At 38.1% G+C, this 27239-nt stretch overlaps 1 protein-coding gene across 1 annotated transcript; it reads right to left on the bottom strand.

Moving 5' to 3' along the window:
• Positions 1-839: 839 nt before the first annotated feature.
• LOC126456564 (uncharacterized) lies at positions 840-26950 on the bottom strand. Its single transcript, XM_050092310.1, has 7 exons — positions 26919-26950; positions 26720-26800; positions 26419-26603; positions 9196-9393; positions 6437-6587; positions 5104-5285; positions 840-1171 (listed from the first exon to the last, which is right to left on the bottom strand). Exons 1-7 carry the CDS (start codon positions 26948-26950, stop codon positions 1053-1055), a joined length of 948 nt encoding a protein of 315 aa, XP_049948267.1. The 3' UTR covers positions 840-1052.
• Positions 26951-27239: the final 289 nt, after the last annotated feature.

Here is a 27239-nt window from a genome sequence, read left to right as displayed (position 1 = left end):
TCTCTCTCTCTCTCTCTCTCTCTCTCTCTGTGTGTGTGTGTGTGTGTGTGTGTGTGTGTGTGTAAACTTATCCTAGTTGTGTGTTTTGTAGGTACAATATCAGCATACATTTGCGCCCAGTCAGTCATTTTTTTAATGCTACATTTGAAACGCCCTACAATTTCTTGTTGTTTCATCTCATCCATGTCCCTGTTCCTTAAATTCCTCTCTTTTTGAAATGTTTCCAGCTTTAATCTGCATTTTGTAATTAATAAATTCTGGCCACCAAAGTTTGCATTTTGTAATTAATAAATTCTGGCCACCAAAGTTAATCACATTATAAAAATGCAAAGGTTTTGGACCCTTGTTTCATCAAACTCTTATACTGGTTTGGTACACTAATCTTTCTCTCTCTATCTCTCTCTCTCTCTCAAATTTTTGCTTTTTTGTGAGCTGCATGTTTGTGTGTGTGTGTGTGTGTGTGTGTGTGTGTGTGTGTGTGTCTTTTGTTGATAAAGGCCAATGGCTGAAAGCTTTAATTGTGAGAGTCTTTTTGTTGTGCCTATCTGTGACTCAGCATCTCTGCTATATGGTGAGTAGTAACTTTCCTTCTAATAATTTTGTTACGTTCCATCCTGGATTCACCATTGTTTGCAGAAGGATATGCTTGATCTTCTAAAATTAATTCCTCCTGTGTCTCATGCATTATTCAAGAACTTGCCTATGAAGGTGTCTACTCAATGTTCAGATTCCCAGGATCATATTTCGAGGAAAATGACAAGCCTGTATTTACACAATGTACTTGAAGTTACAGTGGATGACTGATAAGTGTTCAATGCACAAACTAAGTAAATCCTTCCATTTTTGTTTAACAAGTCATTTTCTATGCACTTCCTGTATGATATTCAGTTTTGTTAATATATTTAGAGAGACTTTAGTGATATTATATGGTATTCATCAATACATATAAATTATTAACATTAATAATTGTTTATACACTTCTTAATGAATGCTCCTCTTACTCAAAACTATTGTAAGTGGAGTTACGCCACTTGTGCTCTGAACACCTCATTTCACTGGCAGTTGTTCATTATTTGATACTTCATCTTAAAGCCTCTCTCACTGCTGATATAATCATTGAGTGTGACACTGTCACTTCTGAAGATCACATACAGTGGCCCTGGGGATATTGCTGGAACATAAAATACATTGTTTTACTTCCCATATCATTATGATACTTAATCATTGAGGAACAGGCATTACCAATATTCCATACTTTAAGACTTAGTGTCACATTCAGGGTAAGAAATTAGATTTCAGTAGTAGTTTGGAAGTTATTTGTGCAACTAAACCAACTTTAAAAAAATATAATTATACTGCGAACAAATGCTGTAATGTAAATTTGTGATAAGCCCCTACCATTGAAAAGACATTGTAGAAACCTCATATGCAGCCTACTATTGATAAAGACCTGCATGGAATACAGACAGTGGAATAAAAAAGGAAACCTACTCACCAGTATTATGAAAAGGAAAGATTGTTATCACCATATAGAGGAGATGTTGTGTTGTAGACAGAAACTGAAAAGACTGCTACACATTTAAGCTCTTGGTCAAAATGCCTTCTTCTGATGTAGAAAATACACACACATTCACACAAACACAACTCACACACACTGGACCACTGTCTCTGGCCACTGACTGAGTACTGCAACTTTGCCTGATGGGAGAAGCAGTCTGTGGGTGGTAAGGGTAAGGGGGAGGCTGGAGTGGAGGGATAGGAGGGTAAGGCTAGGAGAAGGTGTAGTGCTCCTTTATGGGAGTGTGCAGGGATGTGGTGGAAACAGGTTAGAGCTGCTATGAGCAGTCAGTATGTTTGAGTGGGAGAGGATGAAGGGGAGCGGAAAACAATAGAAACAGAGAAGGAGAGAAAGACTAGTGTGTATGTTGGAGGAACAGATGACTGTGTATTACTGGAGTGGGAGCAGGGAAGGGGATGTATCGGTGAAAGATAGGGACTAGTGATGGTTGAGGCCAGGGGCACTATGGGAACATAGGATATATTTCAAGGAGAGTTCTCAGCTGCATAATTCAGAAATGCTGGTGTTTATAGGAAGGGTCCAGATGATGCAGGCTGTGAAGCAGTCATTGAAGTGAAGTATGAGGGTGGTTTGAAAAGTCTTTGGAATGGAATAGAAAAAAAGTGCTTACATCACTGAAACTTTTTTTATTTATCAATGTAGTCTCCTTGTAGATTAATGCGTTTGGTCCAAAGATGTTCCAGTGCCTTGATCCCATCTCGAAAATGAGTTTCCTCCAGGCTTGCAAAATAGTTGTCAACTCCGGCTATCAATTCTTCATTGGAAGTGAATCTTCATCCACCAAGAAAAATTTTGAGTTTTGGGAAGAGATGGAAGTCTTGATGGAGCCATGTCAGGTGAATAAGGTGGGTGTGGCAACAATTCATACCTTAGTTCGTGTAATTTTGCCATGGCGATGGCATGTTTTTGATCCAGCGTCAACAGTCGTGATACCCATCTTGTAGATAATTTTTTTCATTTTTAATTCTTCAGTTAAAATGTGTTATATTCTTTCAGATGACATGTGACAAGCATGAGCAATTTCACGCACTTTCAATTGGTGATCCTCCATGACCACTTTGTGCACTTTTGCAATGATTTCTGTAGTAGTGACACATCTTGGCCGACCACTGCGCAGATCATCATCTAAGCTCTCCTGACTAAATTTAAATTCATTTATCCACTTGGCAACAGCTGCATATGAAGAAGCAGAGTCTCCCAGTGTATTCTGCAAATCGGCATGAATGTCCTTTGCTTTCATACCTTTCTTTATGAAGCACTTAATCACTGCTTGAATCTCGATTTTTCCCATCTTCGCAAATCACTACGTGGGAACAACAACAGAGCCATGTCACCACCACAGCTCTCTTCCAAGAGCACTGACGTGGCACATGGTTACAGGCAACAGTCCAATGAATATCATGTGAACAACTCGTTGCACTAGCACCGACCTCTCATGGTGATTCTGAGGACTTTCAAACCACCATTGTACATTGTGCTGGGCTGCTTGCTCAGCAACTGAGTGGCACAACTGTCTCTTGATCACATTTTGTTAGTGGCCATTTATGTTGACAGCCAGTATGTTGGTTGTCATGACCATGCAGAAAGGAGGAAAATGGTTTCAACTTTATTTTATAGATCATATGACTGCTTTCACAGGTAGCCCTGCATTTGACAAGATAGGAGATGCTTGTGACTGGACTGGAGCAGGTGATGGTGTTGTCTTTTCTATGTGGTGAGTAGCAATCAGCCCTTTCATAATGTTGATGTTATTCCAACCTGGACTTTCCACTGTTTGACTGAAGCCATGTAAACAAGAAACCAAATTCTGTATCTCAGATTTGAAACTTGCCTTCTTCCATAAATACACATCTAAAACAAATGTTTTAATAATATGTATCAAAAGGAAAATCACTTGATAAAACTACAAAATTACAAAGAACCAAATAGTTGTCCACTATCTGCCTTCACAAGATGAAAATTCATTTCCATCAGTAGACTTATTTGTAATCTTTGTTTCCCCTCATCCTCAAAACAGTTTTTGTCCCCCTCATCCTGAAATCTGTGTGATGTTCTTCTTAACCTTCCCCCATTGTATCCCTGTCTCCTCCCCAAGGAAGATTATTAGCTTCAAATGGTAGTGTACTTTTATATGAATCTATCAGTTGTACTGGTATTTCACCTACTGAATGTAAGTACTGAGACAGAAAATCTGTCTCTCAGTTTCATATTGAATAAATTTGTTGAAGTTTTTTTTTTCTTAGTTATTAGCTGGACTTAGTCCATTTAACCTTAGACCACAGCATGCTGAGTTCAGCTATAGATACCTAACAGAAGTTGCCATCACCACTACCACATATAGGGTTGAAGTTGCAGCTGTGCCCCAAGATCAGCCAACATGAGAAACCCATACAGATCACAAGGTATCAGCTAGGCTAGCCATCCTGACACATCTTGGCCCACATGACCCATAAGAAAGGTAAGGAAAACAATTTACAACTATGGTCCTTTTTACTTTAGGAGAGAATCCACTGGTTATATGACTTCAATCTGGATTTTCGACTGTCCAAGTGAGTGCTGCTACTTCATACTGAAGTGAGACCATTTCTACTCTTATGACATCAGTCTCATTGTTTATTTGATCTAATTTTTAAATAATTCCTGGAATGCAATTAGGGCTCATTTTCTCTGGTATCACATATTGCTACTATTGTTTAATGTGCTGTTAACAACCATTCGCAGAAGTGTACCCGTGGAGGCCAATCAGCTGCTGATAGTGCCAGCACACGCTGTACATGGTACAGAAACAACTGGTTCTCCCGTAGCACTCTCCATACAGTGACGTGGTCAACGTTACCTTGTACAGCAGCAACTTCTCTGACGCTGACACTAGGGTTATCGTCAGCTGCACGAAGAATTGCCTCGTCCATTGCAGGTGTCCTCGTCATTCTAGGTCTTCCCCGGTCACGAGTTATAGGCTGGAATGTTCCATGCTCCCTAAGGCGCTGATCAATTGCTTCGAACGTCTTCCTGTCAGGACACCTTCGTTCTGGAAATCTGTCTTGATACAAACGTAGTGTGCCACGGCTATTGCCCCGTGCTAATCCATACATCAAATGGGCATCTGCCAACACCGCATTTGTAAACATTGCAAAACCACGTTCATGATGAACGCTAACTTGTTGATGCTACGTACTGATGTGCTTGATGCTAGTACTATAGGGCAATGAGTTGCATGTCAACACAAGCACCGAAGTCAACATTACCTTCCTTCAATTGGGCCAACTGGCGGTGAATCGAGGAAGTACAGTACATACTGACGAAACTAAAATGAGCTCTAACATGGAAACTAAGCATTTCTGGACACATGTCCACATAACATCTTTTCTTTATTTGTGTGTGAGGAATGTTTCCTGAAAGTTTGGCCGTACCTTTTTGTAACACCCTGTATAAGATACTAAAACTACTGATTGTGTTCTCTCCCACAACCAAACATGTAAATATTACAGCCTACAAAATCTTTATTTTATTCTAGTCATATATACCTGTAACAGAAATATTGGGATTCAATGATGTTCCACAATACTTGTCAGCTTGTCTTCTGTCACTGGTCTTGCCATTAGGAATGAAAAGGTAATCAGAAACACTGTAAGAATCACAATGATGATCTGTTTCACTGCCACCTTGTCTGTGGTATGAACCAACTTCAAATTTCTCAGCTATATGCCTGCAATAGAATGCAATGTATTGCATATTTACATTTCTGAGTAGACTGTTTCAAAAATATTTTCCACATGAATGCAAATAATCAATAACTACAACATAATGATATAATAAAGATCAGGAGAATAATAAATATTCTCTATTTAACTAAAATAAAGGCCAGTCAATCAATATTTGCCTCTTTCCCCAGCAGAACAACAGCAGAGGTTATATTAGTCTTTATTATCTTTATTACAGTTGCCAAGTATCTCAGCGCACTTTGTTCTGAGTTGCAGAAGACAGTGCACCTCTGCATAAAAAATGCTCTTGCCCCTCCATTGGATAAAAAGAATGAGTGAAATACCTTCGCAGCAGTGTATTATACCTTGAGTTCAGCTCCACTAACAGTTTCCCATGTCATATCCTCCTGTGCTTCTAACACTCCAACTACACTAAATAATGAATCACTTAGGACCATGTCCTCCATTAAATAATATGAATTTGAACTGGAACTTCTGAAGCAAATCCTAGTGAGAGTTTCTGTTGTAGACTGAAATGAGGACTTCCTATCATTTTTTATGTTTTCACCCATACACTGTATTCAACATAACCAATCACTGCAGTCAAGTAATCTCTGGGGGAGGGGGTGTTGCACACTCGTGTGTCCAAAAGGAAATAATCTCTGATCTTTATCAAATACAAATGTAATAACTTGGAAAATGTAATACTTGGAGTTTTTGGACTATGGGCTTTTGCATGCAAAGCAATTGGAAGACTTGATGTTACTATGATTACTGCATTACATTGCTAACTCTAATTACAAAATAAACTGAAATTTAAATTTAAAAGTTTCTGTGAAGATACTCTTCAACAGCGTAGATGTAGTTGCCCAAAATAAAGTTCTTTAACTCTCGAAAAGTGTTGAATACAATGTATCTGATCCTATGAAGTTCTTTGTAGATGTGGAGAATCCCTTGAAGTGTTTTATTCATTAGTTTAGTTTCCTTCATGTCTACAAGTACTTTTGCAACAAAACTTTTTGCAGTCTTTTGTAATTCAGGAATTGAATAAATTGTCAAGTTAAAGCCTAACAAATACTGTTTTCCAAAAGAAATCTAAGTTTAATTTTGATCAGAGCTGAGAACAAGATGTTTTTGTACTATGCTGTTTACTTACATTATTCCACAAGCATCTGAAGGTCTATGGAAGCATATTGCGTAGTTCATATCAGCAGTGTATTGTTGTTTGATTTCTTCTTCACTATTGAAGTTAAAGGTCTGATAGTTTCCAGAACGTTCAGTGTAATACTGTAGACAGCCAGGTGGTGCTAAAAAAAGGAACATCACTCCATACCAGACTGAATTTTCTGAAACACTTAACTTCCATTAGCTAATGAGGTAAACTACATGTAAGAGATGTACAGAGGCATTCACAGTTTAAATGTTCATTCAGAACCTATGTATACCATAAGAACTGTATGAGAAAGGGAAGCTTTCATTGACGTTTCACCAAATTATCTGGAACTAATACTTGAGTATAAAACTTGCTGTAGGGGTCAAAAATGGAAGCACATAAAACGCAATAATTATCAAAACAAATAAAAATAAAAGGTACAATTCTTTTGTGAGAGTGACAATATATGCTACATATGAATTATATTAACCCCTTAACTTAACAATTTTTCTGTACAAGTGGGTACAAAAATTTCCAGTTTTTTTATTGCTTAGTCATAAATTTTATTGTGTTTATACGTTATTCCAAACAGTAGTTTGACAAATTATTGACTTAAAGGGTAATTAGAGAATGTTGAAAAATGCTATATTAAAACCCCAAGTACACTAATTTTGAAGATTATTCCTTCCTGTGTTCCTGCGCCCAGTCATCCTGATTTAGGTTTTCCGTGATTTCCCTAAATCACTTCAGGCAAATGCCGGGATGGTTCCTTTGAAAGGGCATGGCTGACTTCCTTCCCCATCCTTCCCTAATCTGATGAGACCGATGACCTCACTGTTTGGTCTCTTCCCCTGAAATCAACCCAACCTAACCCATCCCCAACCCCTTCCTGTGTTGTTTGCCTGCCATCTTCTCAATCACTGTCACAGGAAAAGAATTTTTGGCTCCTTTACATTTCTTGTATAAGTTGAATGGATTCTAAAGAGCTGGTTCAAGTAGATGGAAAAATATTTTTGTAGTATTTTTTCCCTCTTTTCCATGTTACTGGGTTGTCTGGTTAACTTTATTCACTCCTCCCATTGTGTCATTATGTGATATGACTGTTGCTGGTTTTATTACCTGTTTACCACTTATATTTACATTTTGCATTTCTGCATTGTGGATAGTCTCAAAATACACACATCAGGCTTGTCTTACCACCTCATTGCTGTAAATTTACCCCTCTGAAATGTAACAATATTTCTCGTCTTCAATTTCTCTCTGCAAAAGTTTGGTGGCCTATCTTTTCTAGAAGGTCACACAGTGCCATATATATCTGTTTTCTTTGCAATAAGGAGATCTGATAGTTGTGGAGAGGTGTAGAAATTGTTGACTGTAAGGCAGCCTTCGTTGAGAAGGGGTTTATTAGTGTCAATACTATTTGAGGTGACTATGGCAGATCTTTACATTCATCATCAAATGTTACCATATATAATCACAGACCATAAGTAGCCAGACTTGGTCTTACATAACATGCATGTTATTATTCTAAATTTTGCTGTCTTTAGACGTAGATACTGAACTCAACACAATCTTCCCTTATATAATATAAGACTGTCATCTGTAACGACATCAGTCTCAGGAATACAAATAATTTTGGATTTCTTATTGATGTGTTTTAAAATGGTCCAGATTTTATTTAGCTTTGCCTGTGGATGGCTAGCAGAGTCATGCCTTGAATTGTCTGAAAAATGAAGGCATTTGTTTAGTGTCCAAAGTAGCTAAGTAACTGGCAAAATATTAGAGTTGCAAGTAGTAGATGTTCACACCAATACATCTGGTAGCTTGATTTATTATAATGCTGTGTTACAGTATTATACTAAAGAAGATTCTTATTTCATCACTGTTTGTGTCAGGCAGCCAGCAACATTCTTATCTTGAATGTATCTTTTAGTCTCAAAGACTACAATATTCACTAACTCAAAGTCAATTATTTTACTTACGTATTCCACCATATTTCAAAAGCCATTTAGTATGAAGGCACCCCAGTAAATGGAAATCTTGGAGGTGCAGGAGGCAATTCTGCATTCATGTCTATTTCATACCATTTTCTGATGTTGGAAAAATTAACATCTCTTGAATAATTTTCTTGATCTGTTATCACTTCACTAACACTAGCAGTGTCTAAAGTATCACTTTCTGATCCACTAAATTCCATATCAAACTCTTGATAATTCTCCATAACAAAAAATGAAGGGTAAAAGCAATCAGATTATAATATCTTTACACAGTGCGAGCAGGTGGAAACTAGAATCTCTCCCCTTCTAACCTCAACTGCAGCTAGCCAATAGAGGGCTTCAAGTATCTGTGAAACCGACCAAAGTAACATTGTTGTGCTCTGTTGTGGCCACATTTGAAGTAACTCACTGCAACAATTTTCTCCAGGGATTTAAATTTCTAAACAGAGTATTGTCAAGATAGACAAATATTCCCAGGCTTTTAAGTAATTGTAAAAATTAAAATCCCAAGTATTCTCAGGCAGTTAAGGGGTTAATAGCAAGAGTTAAGATAAGTTCAAAAACAAAAATCAAATTTAAAAAATGGTACATATTTAAGTGAAGAATTTCAGTATCTTTCTTCTCTAAATAGTACATATCTAAGTGAAGAACTTCAATATTTTTCTTCCTTGAGAAAAATATTCCTGGACTGTGCTAAAAATTTGAATTATTTATGGAAGCAGTTATGAATAAAATGTATATACAATGTTACAAGTGTAATCTTACCTAGACTGTTGAAATCTGCATATAAAGGGGCTACTCGTTTCTGTCCTGATAAGACATATTGTTGTGGGACACACTCAAGTTGTGTAACACGAATCCTCCAGGCAGGATGAATGAGGGAATTGTGCAGATTGCGGTCTGCTAGATGGAAACTCAAGGTAACTGAGTTCACTCCTTGAGAGGCATTCACTGGTACATAAACTGCACAGAAAACAATTACTGAATATGAATAAAAAACACATAATTGTAACTATGTAATGTTAGTGTAGTGTACAAAGATCATGACAATGTCCTCCAGTGATGGGAAGAATATCTAAAAGAGCTATATGACACAGATTGTAAACTATAAACTCTGGAACTTGAATCACTCAACAGTTAAGTGATGACGAGAAAGGGCCAACCGTCATCATGGAAGAAATAAAGTCTGCACATAGCTGCAATGAAAAATGGCAAAGCAGTAGGTAAAGGTACAATACTGGGAGAAATATTAAAATGCTTGAAGCAAGATGGAATAAGAGAAATATTGAGGTTATGTAATAAAATATGTGACAGTGGTGAATGGCCTGAGGACTTTCTGACAACAGTAATAATTCCATTACCAAAAAAACAAGGAACCAAGAAATGCAGCGAGCACTGGACAGTCAGCCTCATTTCACATGAAGTCAAAATGATGTTAAGAATAATTAATAAGAGACTTGAAAAAGTAATGAAGTAGAATCTTGCCGAGGAGCAGTTTTGCTTCAGATGGAATATGGGCACCAGAGATGCAGCCCGCCCCCGGTAGCTGAGTGGTCAGCATGGCAGACTGTCAATCCTAAGGACCCGAGTTCGATTCCCAGCTAGGTCACAGATTTTCTCTGCTCAGAGACTGGGTGTTGTGTTGTCCTGATCATCATCATTTCATCCCTATCAACACGCAAGTTGCCAAAGTGGCGTCAAATTGAAAGACTTGCACTCAGCAAACAGTCTACCCAAAGGGGGGCCCTAGTCACACCAGAGATGCAATAGGGCTCCTACGAATCTTGGGAGAAAGGTTTATTGAAAAAGGAAGAGACCTCTCTATGTGCTTCATTGATCTAGAAAAGGCATTTGACAATGTGGGTTGGGATAAGCTGGTGACTATAATGAGGGAAAAGAGAGTGGACTGGAAAATCAGAAGACTTGTAAACTCATTCTATCTGAATCAAAAAGACTCACTTAAAGTGAGAGGAGGAAGTACAAACTGGATTGGACTAGGAAAAGGAGTAAGACAAGGATGCCGTCTATCACCTACCCTTTTCAACCTCTACTTGGAAAATATGATTGACCAATGCTCATTAGATGACCAAGGAGTAGAAATTGGCAGAAGAAGAGTAGGGTGTCTGAGGTTTGCTGATGATTTGGTCCTTCTAGCCACAGGGGAAAAAGAATTACAGGATTTAGTGGACACCATTGAACTGTGGGGCGGCTGGTGGAATTAATTGTTGTTATTTAGTATAGTTGAATGTAATGTGGAAATTATGCATTTCCCGGCCAATGCACCAATTGTGGGGCGGCTGGTGGAAATTAGTGTTGTTTTATATAAAATGTAGAATTGTTATGTAACTGCAGAAAGGATGCAATTCCCTGCCGTTTAACCATATGTGGGGCTGCGGGTGGAATTATGTTGTTTAAAATGTTCCTATTATTTATGCTGTCTTTTGCCGTTCTCAATACTGGCTCTCTAACTACAATATTGGCTACCAGAAAGTGATTAGCAAAATGTGAAGCCTGTAATTAGAATTCCTAGCGCCCACTTCATCTGAGAAATACACTTATAGCTACAGCTTATAGCTATGAAGTATTAGGAGATTGTCTGGGATTCATAATCAAAAACGATTGTGAAAAAAAATGTTCGCTATATTCTGAAAGTCACAGATAAAAAAAAAGAATCCACACAATCTGACTAACAGAGCAGTTCAGAGTCTAATGCACTGATGCAACTATAAATGTCCAAATTAAATGTTTAAGTGAATGCTCGCCATAATTTGATGATAATGTTCATCAAACGCCACGCTAAATAATGGTAGAATGTTTGTCCCGTGACGGCACGTGAAAATACGACATACACAAACTGGAGATAGATAATTAAAGTCATCCCAGAATTAACACTTCACTCGAAAATGATTTCATGGTTACGCATATCCCGAGTAACTTATTACGGCATCCGAGGCTGTTTATAGCAATGATACCAATGCGACACGACTCCCGACACAGATGGTGTGCTATTCAGCGTCTGGAGAGAACTGGGGCCTTGCTTCCTTGCGCAGCATTCTTATATATAAAGCCGCGGTGTGGACGGCTAAGGGAACGCCTGATCAAATCGGCTCTCCCGACTAGCCGCTGGGCTAGTAATGCACCACCTTAAGTTACCGAATAAATCATAGCTTCTTTTGCTGATGGCCGATGAAGCTCTCACTTTAAATGCGCAATCAGCACACAGGTAAGTAATCATAATAAAAGTCTGATGTGGCTAAGTCAATTATTTTGGGCGAGAGAATTAATTTAATTACACTACACGCAGTAGACGAGCTCTGAACTTGCCCTTTGGAGATACGCTATCGCTATAGTTTTATAGTCATTCAGTTGAAATTTCTCACATCTTTATGATTATAGCGGATCTCCCTTCTACTTAAATTTAAACTTCCTAGCCTTATTTACTTGCCTACTTAATCTATCCTGCTTCCTTAATTTTTAAGACAAAAACCAGAAAATTATGAATTTCAACTAAAATTTTAATTTGTGAGATCCAAAGTACTGTTTCTATTAAATAATTATGAAAAAGGAATCTAAATATAAATTTTCAAGTCTCTAGCTCTTTTCTGTTGCGCCAATGATTTTTACAGAAAAACATCCAAATTTCAAAAATAGTTAAAGTTATTGAACTGCTGTTCAACGCATATTGATTTAGTATTACTCCTGACACGCTAGAAACGTTTCAGGTTATTTACTTGATTTTTAAAGTATTGCGCAACATTCATGATGTCAGAGCTAGTTACAGCGGACTAGGCTGGCACACAATGGAAAGACTGATGTGAATTTATTACGGCATGAGTAGGCTGCTTCCCTACAGAACCTAACTGAAAAAATTATGGAATGAAAATTAACACAAAGAAAACAAAAGTATTGGCACTAGGGGGAAATAAAGAAATAAAAATTATGCTGAATGGAGATATATTAGAACAGGTGCAAAATTTTAAGTACTGTGGAAGCAGGATAGACACCAACTGGAAGTGCAGCACAGAAATTAAAACAAGGGTAGCAATGGCAAAAGAGGCATTTTGTAAGAAAAGGAGAATCTTCTGCAGCAGCCTGGACAGAGAACTGATGAAAAGACTCATAAAATGTTTTGTATGGAGTGTTCTTCTGTATGGCACTGAAACATGGACTTTGAGGAAGAATGACAGAGAAAGGCTGGAGGCTTTTGAGATGTGGACATGGCAGAGGATGGAAAGAATAAGTTAGATGGACAGAGTAAAAAATGGAGAGGTACTGAGAAGAGTGGGAGAGAAAAGACAGTTACTAAATGTAATAAAAAGAAGAAAAAGAAAGTGGACTGGGCATACATTAAGAAAAAATGACAGACTGATCAAAACTGTTTCAGAAGGTTATGTAGAAGAGAAAAGGAAGCAAGGAAGGAAAAGATTTCAGATACTGGATGACATGATGGACAGTACAACATACAGCAGCCTTAAGAAGAAAGCAATGGATCGCAGAAAATGGAGAAGGCAAGGACCTGCTAATATAGCAGAAAATTGATGATAATGAATGTAATACGTTTAACATCATGTGGATCTTCCAAAATATGAAAAGTGCATGTTATAGAAAAACCCTAAAGATGATAGCTAATGAGCTACTTTTGAAACTGTAACTGATTAATAGATCTAAGAAGGAAAAAAGAAGCTTTCAAAAGTCTGAGAAGTGCTGGCTTGATCAAAGAATGGCGACTTTATTAAGTAAATACTATATACAGGGTCAGAAAATTCTTTGACTCAAGTAAATCTGTTGGGTATGCAAACTAAGTACAAAATGCTTGAAAACACACACACACACTCACACACACACACACACACAATGCAAAATGTTCATACACAAACCACATTGTCTCCCTTTTACCATGGTCCTCCAAATTTCTGGTGAAGCTTGTGCATAAGATAATTGTTGATCACCTGAACATCCACAGGGCACTTAATCATTATCAGTTCAATTTCCAGACAGGCATATTAACTGATGACACTATATTTTCCTTTACAAATAATATTTTAAAAGCACTTAACAATAGATTAGCTTCAGTTGGGAAATTTTGTGATCTAACCAAGGCTTTCAACTGTGTAAATCATGAAATCCCCCTTGCAAAAGCAGTCTTTTATGGCTTAATTGACACAGTAATGTGGCTTCAATCATACATGACTCACAGAAAACAGAGCGTATCACTTAATCTCGGAGAGGGTACAATAGCTTCATCCCACTGGGTAACAGTAAGTACAGGAGTGCCGCAATGTTCTGTACTGGGCCCCTTGCTCTTTCTCATTTTTATTAATGACCTCCCACTATGCAGATGATACATCTTTGCAGATGATACATCTCTTTTAGTTAAAAAATGTCAGACAGCAACCTTTTAGCATCTGTCAGTTATGTCTTCTCTGATATCCAAAAGTGGTTCAGTTCCAATGGCCTAACTTTAAATGTTAAAAAAAAATAGTAAATTATTTTCATGTGTTTCAGAAAGTTCATGAAAACATAAGATTAAAATACAGTGATCAAGACGTACACCTAGTATATTCTTCAAAATTTTTAGGCTTTCTCATTCACTATAAATTAAATTGGTCTTGCCTTATTCTGAATTTGACAGAACTTATGCACTATGTGTCATAGCATAACCCATGCGGCTGAGGCTGCTTATTTTGGTTATTTTCATTTGTTGTTGCCTTATGGCATTATATTTTGGGGTAACAAGGCAATGACCAAAAAGTATTTGTTGCTTAGAAAAGTGCAATCTGAATCCTGAGCAGAGTTAGTAGAAATCATTCGTACAGAAATCTTTTTAAAAAACATAAAATATTATCTGCAGCCTCAGAGTGTATACTTTCCCTTATATGCTTTGTAATTAAGAACAACTCCATGCATAAAACCAATAGTGTAAGTCATGATCGTGATACAAGATCGAAACACAACTTGTACACTGACAGTAAAACTTAAGTCTTGTGCTGAAGGCGGTACATTACTCAAGCACAAAGGTATTTCGTATATGATCCGATCTCTTCTGCATAGGAAATGCCTGTGACAGGACTGCAGTTAAAGACATGGAATGAGCATGTGAGCCAGCTGTTGCATTTGCAGGGAAATAACCTGTTGAGTATGGGATTGTTATCAGGACTTACAACAGACAGGCACAGATTGGGTGAGCAGTGGAATATTACTGGGTTCTAGTCCTTGCACCATGATGCGATTCTAGTCCAGCAGCTGACTTTTTGTGAGGTGTGCTCTCAGCACATTGCCACCAACATGGTGTCTCATGGAAATCACCCCCATTAGTGTGCTCTCAGCACACTACCAACAACATGATGCCTTGTGGAAGTCACTCCCATTCAGTTAGCAAGGTTATCACTAGCTCTTATACCCTCTCTCAGTATACCAGCCAGTAAAACCACTCAATCTGAATAACATATTTTCCCTTTAATGTTGAATGAATATCCTTCAGCTAGCATGTGTTGTGACTGAAGGATTTGATTGATTGGTTCTTGTGCCTGTTGTGTATGTGTCATTATTCTTCAAGCCGTGTTTATATACTGCAGCCTATTTTCACACTCAGTGCCACATTCATCAAGTGACCATTCATCCTGGTGGACAACACACCAATATAAAAAGCTGTGCAATGATTGCAGCAGAACTGGTATGTGAAATGGTTGCTTTTGCAGGTGTCCCTGCCTCTGATAGGACAGCTTAAGCCAATGACTGGATTGGAATAGGAAGTACTGGGTGGATGGATTGTGTAAGTCATGCACCTGGGTCTTCCACAAGGATATGATCTCTGCAATGAGGGGTTGGGGTTGAGAGCAGTATAGGGATGGACTGGCATGTTGGTTGTCTGGGCGATGGAAGGAAGGGTGGTGTGGATATTTTTTGGGATATTCCTCATTTCAGAGCATTATGGTAGATAATCAAAGCCCTGATGAAGGGTGTGGTTCAGTTGTTCCACTCCGGGGGTGGTAATGCATGACAAAGGGGGCACTTTGTAATTGGATGGTGGGAGGATTGGGGTTGGGTATATGGCACATGAAATCTGTTTGTGGATTAGGTCTGGGGATAGTGCCTGTTTGTGAAGGCCTCTGTGAGACATTCAGCATACTGGGCAAGGAAGTCATTGTCACTGCAGATACCCCATCCCCAGGTGGGCAGGCTGTATGTGGGGGATTTTTTGCCATGGAAGGGATGGAAACTGTTACAATGCAGGTAATATTGGTGGTTGGTGCGTTTAATATGGACAGAGTCATGGATGGAGCCATCAGAGATGAGGAGGTCAATGTCCAGGAAGGTGCATGTTGGGATGAAGAGAACCAGGTGAAGCAGATGTGGGGGAAGGTTTTGAGTTTGTAGAGGAATGATGATAGGGTATTGGCCCTGATTTCAGGAAATGAAGATATCATCAATGAACCCACCAGGGGTTTGTGGTTCTGGGAGGCTAGGAAGGTTTCCTCTAGATGGGCCATATACAGGTTGACATAGAAGAGTGCCATATTGGTGCCCATTACAGTGCCATGGATTTGTTTCTATACCATTCTTTCAAAGGAGAAGTTGTTGTGTGTTAGGATAGAGTTATTGAGGCGAATGAGGTAGTGGATTTGGAGTCTGAAGGACGTTGGAAGAGGTAGTGTCAAATACTGACAAGACCATGTTCATGATTTATGGTTGTGTATATGGAAGTGGCATCAACAGTGACAAGAAGAAAACCGGGATGTAGATCAGTGGCAATTGTGTAATGGCGATACAGAGATTTAGGGACACGGTTTTAAATTGTAAGACATTTCCAGGGGCAGATGTTGACTCTGACCACAATTTATTCATTATGAACTGTAGATTAAAACTGAAGAAACTGCAAAAAGGTAGGAATTTAAGAAGATGGGATCTGGGTAAACTGAAAGAACCAGAGGTTGTCGAGAGTTTCGGAGGGAGCATTAGGGAATGATTGACAAGAGCAGGGGAAAGGAATACAGTGGAAGAAGAATGGGTAGCTTTGAGAGATGAAATAGTGAAGACAGCAGGAGATCAAGTAGGTAAAAGATGAGGGCTGGTAGAAGTCCTTGGGTAACAGAAGAGATAATGAATTTAATTGATGAAAGGAGAAAATATAGAAATCTGTAAATGAAGCAGCTGAAAAATAATACAAACGTCTCAAAAATGAGATTGACAGGAAGTGCAAAATGGCTTAGTGGGACTGGCTAGAGAACAAATGTAAGGATGTAGAAGCATATATCACTAGGGGTAAGATAGATACTGCCTTCAAGAAAATTAAAGAGACCTTTGGAAAAAAGAGAACCACCTGTACAAACATCAAGAGCTGAGATGAAAAACCAATCCTAAGCAAAGTAGGGAAAGCAGAAAAGTGGAAGGAGTTTATATAGCATCTATACGAGGGTATCATACTTGAGGACAAAATTTTGGAAATGGAAGAGGACTTAGATGAATATGAAATGGGAGATATGATACTGTATGAAGAAGTTGACAGAACCCTGAAAGGTTTAGGTCAAAACACGGCCCCGGGAGTAGGCAACATTCTGTTAGAACTACTGATAGTCTTGGGAGAGCCAGCCATGACAAAACTCTTCCATCTGGTGAGCAAGACGTATGAGACAGGTAGAAGAATATAATAATTCCAAATCCAAGGAAAGCAGGTGCTGACAGGTATGAAAATTATTGAACTATCAGTTTAATAAGTAACAGTTGCAAAATACTAACACAAATTCTGGAAAAACTGGTAGAAGCCGACATCGAGGAAAATCAGTTTGGATTCCATAGAACTGTAGGAACATGCGAGGCAATATTGACCCTATGACTTATCTTAGAAGATAGTTTAAGGAAAGGCAAACCTACGTTTATAACATTTGTAGACTTAGAGAAAGCTTTTGACAGTATTGACTGGAATACTCTCTTTCAAATTCTGAAGGTGGCAAGGATAAAATACAGGGAGTGGCAGCCTATTTACAATTTGTACAGAAACCAGATGGCAGTTATAAGAGTCGAGGGGTACGAAAAGGAAGCAATTGTTGAGAAGGGAGTGAGACAGGGCTGTAGCCTATCCCCGAAGTTATTTAATCTGTATGTTGAGCAAGCAATAAAGGGAATAAAATGATAATTTGGAGTAGGAATTAAAATACAGGGAGAAGAAATAAAAATCTTGAGGTTCACCAATGACATTGCAATTCTGTGAGAGACAGCAAAGGACTTAGGAGAACAGTAGAATGGAGTGGACATTGTCTTGAAAGGAGGATATAAGATAAACATCGACAAAAGCAAAACAAGGATAATGGAATGTAATCTAATTAAATCAGGTGATGCTGAGGGAACTACATTAGGAAATGAAACATTTAAAGTAGTAGATGAGTTCAGCTATTTAAGCAGCAAAATAACTGATGATGGTTGAAGCAGAAAGGATATAAAATGTAGACTGGCGATGGCAAGGAAAGTGTCTCTGAAGAAGAGAAATTTGTTAACATTGAGTATAGATTTAAATTTGGGAAAGTCTTTTCTGAAAGCATTTGTTTGGAGTGTAGCCATATATGGAAATGAAATACAGACAATAAACAGTGTAGACAAGAAGGGAATAGAAGCGTTTGAAATGTGGTGCTACAGAAGTATGCTGAAGATTAGATGGGTAGATCAAGTAACTAATGTGCAGATAATGAATAGAACTGGGAAGAAGAGGAATTTGTGTCACAACTTGGATACAAGAAGGGATCGGTCGGTAGGACACATTCCGAGGCACAAAGGGATCACCAGTTTAGTATTGGAGGAAAGCGTGGAGGGTAAAAATTGTAGAGGGAACCGAGAGATGAATACACTAAGCAGATTCAGAAGATGTAGGTTGGAGTAGTTACTCAGAGATGAAGAGACTTGCTCAGGATAGAGTAGCACGGAGAGCAGTGTTATACCAGTCTTTGGACTAAAGACCTCAATAACAACAACAGACCATGGAGTGGAGGGATCCATGGTTTAGGCAGCATTTAACCAGTAGGATGTGGGATTAGGTTTTAGCCAGGGAAAGAGATACTTTTCTGATCTGGTGCAGAAAGATGTAGCAGGCAGCCATCATTACAGGGACAGTGTTGGGGATGTGGTAACTGATGCAAGAAGTGGGTAAATGAAGGTGTTAGCTGCTTGTGAGGATAGCTGGATAACAGACAATCAAAAATATACACAAAAACATAAAAATATGCACAAATATGTACAAACGTGCAAAAATATGCACAAATAGGTAAAAATACAAACTCCCACAAATACATAAAAAATGCAGAAAAATGTTGGAAAAGAGGACAGAATGGATGAGGTACGGGAGTATGGGCCCGTTGAGACTAGGGAAAAGAGAGAGAGAGATAGAGAGAGAGAGAGAGAGAGAGAGAGAGAGAGAGAGAGAGGAGAGGGGGGCGATTTGTTAGGATGAGGTTCAAAAGTTCATGAGGCACAGGTAGGTGTGGAAAAGAACATGTGAAAACATGCAAAGATGAGGAAGGAATAATTATTATTGCCATTGGGAAGAATTTGTAGCATGAGATACTGTACCAACAATCCACGCAGTCACACGGTCAAGTGTTGTGTGCAGAGAAGTGCTGCTGCAATCATTGCACAACTTTTTATGTTGATATGAATACCAACTAGCTGTCAACGAGAATGAATGGCTACCACCAAACTGTGGCCAAGAGCAAACGGGCTCTACAAGCAGCTGAAAATAATGTGATTGATTTCAATGGCTGCTTAACAACCCTGGTGGTCTGGATCCTCCCCTCCATCACTAACTTTTCTGAATGGCAAGGGTAGGAGCAATCCTTACAACACATTCTCTGCTCCAAAAGCTATCATGGCCTCAACCTATGGTAATCTCCCATTCCTACACCCTCCATCTAACAGTTTCTGTCCCCTCTGTCCTATTATCTCCTCCCAATTCACGTCCCCCCATCCTTATTGTGCGCCGGTCTCTGTCAACACTCTCAGCAGTTTTTCCCCTTCTCTATCTCTCCTTTTCTGCTTCCCGTCCTGTCTCCCCCTTCCTTCCCCCACAACCCCCTGATGCAGTGTCTATTGGCATTCTAGTCCCTGCACACTCCACCACACAGTTATCTTCTCTCCCCTCCCCCTGCCCCCTGCACACTGTTGTCCCTCACCCTTCCCCACCACACTTCACACTGCTGCTTTTGTTCAGTGCATTCTGGCCAGAGGAGATAGCATCCATGGGTGTGTAAGGTGTGCTTTCTTGTGTGAATGTGTATGCGTTTGCTGTTCTAAAGAAGGCTTTGGCCAAAAGCTCAGTGTATAACAGTCTTTAATTTTTCCTGTCTGCAACTTAATATGTCATCTTTACGGTGAATAATATTATATCCTTTTTGTAGTATTGCTGATATTCCAACCTGTACTTTCGATAGTTTAAATATTCAAGTTGTTTCATTCAATTTACACAATTTTGTAATAGAGCTTTCACAATTTAGTTTTGGAGATTTATTCTGTGCCAATTAAGGCTTTGAATAAAACTTTTCACCTGGTCCATACCTTAAGTAAGGTTATGTTCAGAATTCTTATTAAATGAAGGTACTTTGTACATATATCATAGTCATTTAGGGAGAGGTAGATGATTCAGCTGTGATATGGACAAAAAGCACCTGTAATCATACTAAATGAAAAAGTCTTTGCATGATTGTTTGTGGGGCAATGTTAAAAGGACATCAATGTTAGCTGTGAGAAGTAACAAATTGATCAATAGTGTCAGTCAGTGGATCTCACTTGTGTTCAGTGCTTCTTCACCAATAGGCGTGGCAGCTGACCTCGGTTATATCCCTCAGTCATCCACATGTAGCTACTTCTCAGTCCCAGAATAATGTAAAGATGGTTAAATATGTAATACTTTATTGTAGTTTCAGTTACAGCCTATTCTGAAATCAAGGAATCTGAAGTTTGAGATCAATCATATCAAGATTTTGCATGAAAAATACATTTATTTTTTATTTTAAAGGCTTTAGAGAATAAAACTACAAAAACGAAATTTTGGAACGATATGCATTTAAGTTTTTCTGATTGTTTGCAAAAAAATTGCAGATTAACTATGTGAACTAATTATATTCTAAGATTTTGTGTTATCAAGCAGTATAGCTCTAAGGACTGAAGAACACTGTGCCAGCAGTGGTTATTGTAAACTAAATACTTTGGGTGTAATGATGTTTCGTAGACTGTAAGAAGCATATCATGACAGCATCTAAAAGTTCACCCTCAAACAGTTTTGGATTTAGGGAAGTAAGACATAGTCCAAAAAATTATATTATTATAGTAGCTCCATAGCTGGTGGTGTGGGTAAGCTGGCATCAAGATAGCACTACCAGCATTTCTATTGAGACCACTAAGAATATATTGATCACTGATTGGCTCAGTTAAAAGTAGCAGAACATTGCTACCGGAGCTCTCAAGAGAGCTATAAAAGAAATCTAGCATCTGGAATCCACACATTACAGTGAAGGCATGTAAAAGCCAGCAGTTGCTCATAGACATAGAGTGCATCTCACTGAGAGATTGCAGAGTGCAGCCCAACGCTCGAGAATTTTTATGATTTGAGCAAGTTTGTTTGTGTTCATCTGCCTCTGAGGCATTAATTGCAGTGTCATTCATAAAACAATAAGAGTAACGATATGCGAGGTGTAATACCACAACCTTTTGGGACCCTATATCCTTTTACCAGTCTCATCTTCACTCTCCCAAGAGGGCATATGTGTAATGTCAGTATGCTGCTTTGATATTGTCTTTTCTGGTTATCTGGATTCGAATACACTAAAGATTTTCTTTTGCAGCAAATTAATAATTTGCATTAATTTAAGCTATCGTTTTGACGTTGTTTACGTTGGGCCTGACCAACATGCAGAATGACAGAAACATGTTGGGTTAAAAGCTGATGTACCATCACAATTTGTACATTATACAAACCTCAGTCACATGGTAGGAATAAAATTGCTATTGTAATTATGGAGTAATTAACAATTAAAGTTTTGATATTTCTAGTCATCGAACCTAATCTTATATTTTCAAAATAAAAAACAAATTGTATCCATAATAGAAATATGACATGATAATTTTTCAGTCAGAATTATGCATACTCATGTTTTAATTGGTGTTAGTGAATGGAATTTGTAACGTCCCTTAGCAAAAGACATATTTTGTAGTAAAGAGAAAATATTGTGCATTGTATTCTGTTATTGTATGGAATTATGTATTTTTTTTTATTATTTATTTTAGATAATATCTGTGTCAGCGAGTACTGAAACCGCACAGACGATAAATATCATACAGAGATGAAAATTATCCCTAGTATAAATAATACAGAACGAACAGTAATTTCTTTGTCTTCTTCTTGGAGTTACGGGAGTAAGATAGCCTGTGTCGCAGTTGTACATGCTAACGTAGTCTTCTTTTGTCATGGTTAATCGATGTACGCTATTACGACTTATTTTTAAAAAAGGTGTGTATTGTAGAAAAGTTAACATATTTGAATGTTTTGAATAGAGTTATTTAATGAAACCTTGCATTATTATTTGTAGTAGCTTGCTTAAATTATTATCCCATCCTTTTAAGACATTTTCAGTTATTTAAATATTATCCGTGGTGCAGAGCTGCGCTATGAACGAACAAGCCGCTGCCGCGGCGCATTCAAACTGCATTAAAAGAAATCGATCATACCGCAAAGAAGCGGGAAGGTAATAGTGAAATAAAATCATCTCTTTCAGCTTCCCGACTTGCAGAGCAGAGCAGCAGATTTTATGATGTGTTTTGCAGGTTGACGCGGGCTGCTGATAATATATTGCTAACAGTACAAAAGAGATAATTTACCTTCGTAACATAATAGGAATTTTGTTGTGCTTAGTTCTGGTCTGGCAAACCTTATAGTGAAAACGTATTTTTCTCCGACAATAGTCTCATGTTCTTGTGCTAGTCGTGGTAATTATTGGTGTTTTACGCTTAACAAAAATCCACTGCAAAATGTTGAACAATCTTTGCGAACTGTAACATCAGTATTTCATAACAAAGTAATTTTCATTTTCAATAACTATAAAGTAGGGAAGATATGTTTTTTTTATAGTGAGTTACAGTAACCAAAAATGTTCCTTTAATAGAAAGCCAGATACAGAACAATAAGAACCCAATATATTCTGTTTTGTTGAAAATTAATGATTATAAAGAAATTATTGGCACAGCATTACTAAAAGGTATTTCGCGGCTCTTTTCGTATATGCGTTATTACGCGAGCAATAACAGAAACAAAACCAAAATAAATAGAAAAGAGTATATATATATATTTACTACCAAAAAAAAACGCGAAATTGGCGCCCAACGTGGGGCTCGAACCCACGACCCTGAGATTAAGAGTCTCATGAATGGAATTGTAATTACGACTATACAGAAATGTAAAATTTTACTCATACAAAATTTATAATTGAATCTAGGCCTTTCTCCCAAAAAAACTAATCCCTCTGATCATCTGAAAATGATAGGGTGATTATCTTTTAAGTAAATAAAATGATATATGGAAATTAATTAAATATATTGTTTTAATGATAAAACATGTAATTTATAGTCTTAATAGAAACAAATTCTTTCCTGTCTTTGTATGAAATTATTCACTTTTATTTCACATAAATTTCTGTGTAATCTGGAATGATGTATGTAAAAGTTTTTTAATTGTTAAACCTAAAAATTTAATATGTGACAATGTCAGTAATTGTTTAAAATCATATAAGTAGAGGCGATTGATATGCCACCATATCTCAGTTGGAGTTCAGTTTGATGTCAGTCATGAGACAGTGTTAAGCCAATTTTACATGCAGTTTGCTGCTGAACATCTAGCGTGCAAAATAAAACTCATTTTGAATATGAATTCCTGAAGCTTATTTCTACCATTGCGAGATTCCTGAGTGACAATGCAGTAACATCAAGATGAACCTATGGCAGCATTAAGAAGCAGCATCCCAGATTACACAAGATAGGTATTATTTATTTGTTGGAGGATATCCATAATATGATGTGGTATTCTGTTTTCTTGTGTTAAGCAATGATACACATCCCAAACTTCACCACAAAAAATCATTTTTCACCACATTACATTACAGAGGAAAGTAATTCATACTTAACTTTGCAGAACATTAACTAATGCTAACTTTATTGCATCACTCTTTTTATGACATGGCAGGATTGTGAACAGTCATCATGCTAGTATCAATGCAGTGTCATCATGAGTAATTTGCTTAGGGTGTGAATACCTGATTTCGTACATAGTGTTATTGCTAATTTGTCTATAAAAGGGATGTAAAAGGTTAGTACTTCAGTTTTATTGCATAATATAGACATTTTAAATGCAAATACATTTGCTAATGAGATAGATTGCTCCTTTCAGCACTGTTACAGAAACTCTAGGCAATGGATCTGCAAAAGATGACACACACACACACACACACACACACATACACACTTAGACTTAGTACTGCAGTGTGTATGTGTGTTTAGCATTTATTTATTTGTTCTCCAAAGCAAGGCCAGTACCAGAGAGCTCAGCTACTAACTGTCATTTTCTAACTGCGTGTATCCTGGTCAATATCTTTTCCATTTGGTAAGTTGTGACAAACAGATTATAAGATTTAATTATTCAAGAGTATATTTGGACCCATAAATGTTTTGCAGCTTTCTACATTTCGTTTTGATAACCTGTGGAAGAACATAATAAACCCGCATATGTTGAGAAAATGTGCAGCTTCAATTGAGATAATGCTAATCACTAGTGCAAACTTATAATTATAGCTTACAGAAGAGGATAGACTTTCCATCATCAAGGAAGATGAGTTCAAGAATTAAAAGAGGAATTCCATGTCACAGTCAACAGTAATTTGTTTACCAAGTCATGCACACATGAACTCATGAAGTGGTTTGAGGCAATGGTATCCATGCCCGATAAGAAGTGTGAGTAAAGATTTTTGAAAAGGTCCAAGGCAAACATATGTTGAAAAGCCATTAAGTTTACAACAGGTTTTGGCACAGCATGTAAGAGAACCATAAACAACACATGGACATATACTGAACGACTTTGACCTGAAGTCATATAAGATCGTGATTTTGCAAGAGTTCAAGGCTGTAGTATTGCACATGGTTAATGCATAAAATCAGAAGTTGTTATTTGAATGCAATCTTTTTTCCATGGTGAAAGAGGTATAGTTTCACCTCAGTGAGCAGTTTCATTCAGAAAAAAAAAAACTTTATCTTGGTCCAGCCTGTGGATGAAGATGGATATGAAACTTCAGTCATAATCTACACTAATGGCCATTAAAATTGCTACACGAAGAAGAAATGCAGATGATAAACGGGTATTCATTGGACAAATATATTATACTAGAACTGACATGTTATTACATTTTCACGCAATTTGGGTGCATAGATCCTGAGAAATCAGTACCCAGAACAACCACCTCTGGCCGTAATAACGGCCTTGATACGCCTGGGCATTGAGTCAAACAGAGTTCAGATGGCGTGTACAGGTACAGCTGGCCATGCAGCTTCAACACAATACCACAGTTCATCAAGAGTAGTGACTGGCGTATTGTGACGAGCCAGTTGCTTGGCCACCATTGACCAGACATTTTCAATTGGTGAGAGGTCTGGAGAACGTGCAGATCAGGGCAGCAGTCAAACATTTTCTGTATCCAGAAAGGCCCGTACAGGACCTGCAACACGTGGTCGTGCATTATCCTGCTGAAATGTAGGGTTTTGCAGGGATCGAATGAAGGGTAGAGCCATGGGTCATAACACATCTGAAATGTAACGTCCACTGTTCAAAGTGCTGTCAATGCGAACAAGAGGTGACCGAGACGTGTAACCAATGGCGCCCCATACCATCACGCCGGGTGATATGCCAGTATGGCGATGACAAACACACTCTTCCAATGTGCGTTCACCCCGATGTCGCCAAACACGGATGCGACCATCATGATGCTGTAAACAGAACCTGGATTCATCCGAAAAAATGACGTTTTGCCATTCACACACCCAGTTTCATCATTGAGTACACCATCGCAGGCGCTCCTGTCTGTGGTGCAACATCAAGAGTAACCGCTACCATGGTCGCCGGGCCAATTGTCCATGCTGTTGCAAATGTCATCGAGCTGCTCGTGCAGATTGTTATTGTCTTGAAAACAGCCCCATCTGTTGACTCAGGGATCGAGATGTGGCTGTACGATCCGTTACAACCATGCGAATAAGATGCCTGTCATCTTGACTACTAGTGATATGAGGCCGTTGGGATCCAGCACGGCGTTCCGTATTACCCTCCTGAACCCACCAATTACACATTCTGCTAACATTCATTGGATCTCAACCAACGTGAGCAGCAATGTCATGATCATGCGATAGGCTACAATCCGACCTTTATCAAAGTCGGAAACGTGATGGTACACATTTCTCCTCCTTGAACGAGGCATCACAACAATGTTTCACCAGGCAATGCCGGGCAACTGCTGTTTGTGTATGAGAAATTGGTTGGGAACTTTCCTCATGCCAGCACGTTGTAGGTGACGCCACTGGCGCCAACCTTATGTGAATGCTCTGAAAAGCTAATCATTTGCATATCACAGCATCTTCTTCCGGTTGGTTAAATTTCGCATCTGTAGTATGTCACCTTCATGGTGTAGCAATTTTAATGGCCAGTAGTGTATTTGTCCTGCAGTTGTACATGATGTGGCCCATTTCCATCTCGTGGAGGTCACAGCATGGTAAGAGAATATTGTACATAGAATTATATATTTACCATCAGAAGCTCCCCAGTCTTATAAACTGATGATATCATTATTCTCTATTTAAAAGTTTCATAAGAAAGTCTTATTACAGTTCTTTGAAATTGCAACAGCCTCCATCTCAGTCTTCAGGTGGCAATTACAATATCACATTAATAACAAAATACAATAGATTATGGAACTTAACTGTGCTGTCCTGAATTAAAGCCACAGAGACTGGTAAATCCAAGACTGGAAATACCCCCAAAACCACTGAGAACTTTAAAGCTGTCTATATGGCACTGTGCTGCCTCTCTTCGATCACACAATCCTCCATAGCATGTTGTATCATGTGCTGTTGGTTGTGCTATCTCAAAATGTTCAAAGTCTAACCTGAAAAAGAAAATACCAAGTGATGAAACTGGTGTATAGTCTCTTTTCATAAGAGGAGGTTTCTCAAAGGTGTGCTAAAAACCATGACACAGAAAAGCATGGATTCCTCAACTTACCCAAAAAAGTTGCACATTTTGACAGTTGAATTATTGGCAAACAGTTGTGGGCTATAGTTCAGACAGGTAATAGGCCAGTCACTGTTTCAAGTTGATTCAGATTCATTTCAATTTTCACAGCACTATCTTACACTACTCCTGTGTAGCACCATATTTTTCAAATAAATAAACAAAAAGATAACTTTATACTATATCATACACTTTGTATTCAATCAGTGGTGCTACTTTCATTATTGCTATCACTTTTCTTTGCATCAAATTGTTTTCATTATAAGTAGGTACTCTAGTGGACTCTAGCTTATTTGAACTCTAAATGTTTCAGTGTCATAGTAGTTGTATAGAGTTATTGGCACCTAACTACATTTGCAAATTTGAACAACTGAAATGGATGAGGAGCAGTGGATTAAAAACTTTGATTGACAATCATATATATCGCATTAGCAACTTTAGGACAATCTCTAGACTGTTTATAAAAACTGTACTTTATGTCTTGGCTGTGACTGTAACCACTTGAAAAAAT

Source organism: Schistocerca serialis, chromosome 2 (assembly GCF_023864345.2).
Source record: "Schistocerca serialis cubense isolate TAMUIC-IGC-003099 chromosome 2, iqSchSeri2.2, whole genome shotgun sequence".
NCBI classification, from domain to species: Eukaryota; Metazoa; Arthropoda; class Insecta; order Orthoptera; family Acrididae; genus Schistocerca; species Schistocerca serialis.
The sequence above is the reverse complement of the archived record's forward strand: the minus strand, read 5'-3'. Positions and strand labels throughout refer to the sequence as shown.

Coding starts and splice junctions, on each gene's coding strand:
- LOC126456564 (XM_050092310.1), bottom strand. CDS start 26,950: ATGAAAGTAGCACCACTGATTGAATACAAAGT. Junction 26,604..26,719: donor AAAATGTGCAACTTTTTTGG/GTAAGTTGAGGA, acceptor TTTCTTTTTCAG/GTTAGACTTTGAACATTTTG. Junction 9,394..26,418: donor CTTTAATTCAGGACAGCACA/GTTAAGTTCCAT, acceptor TTTTCTGTGCAG/TTTATGTACCAGTGAATGCC.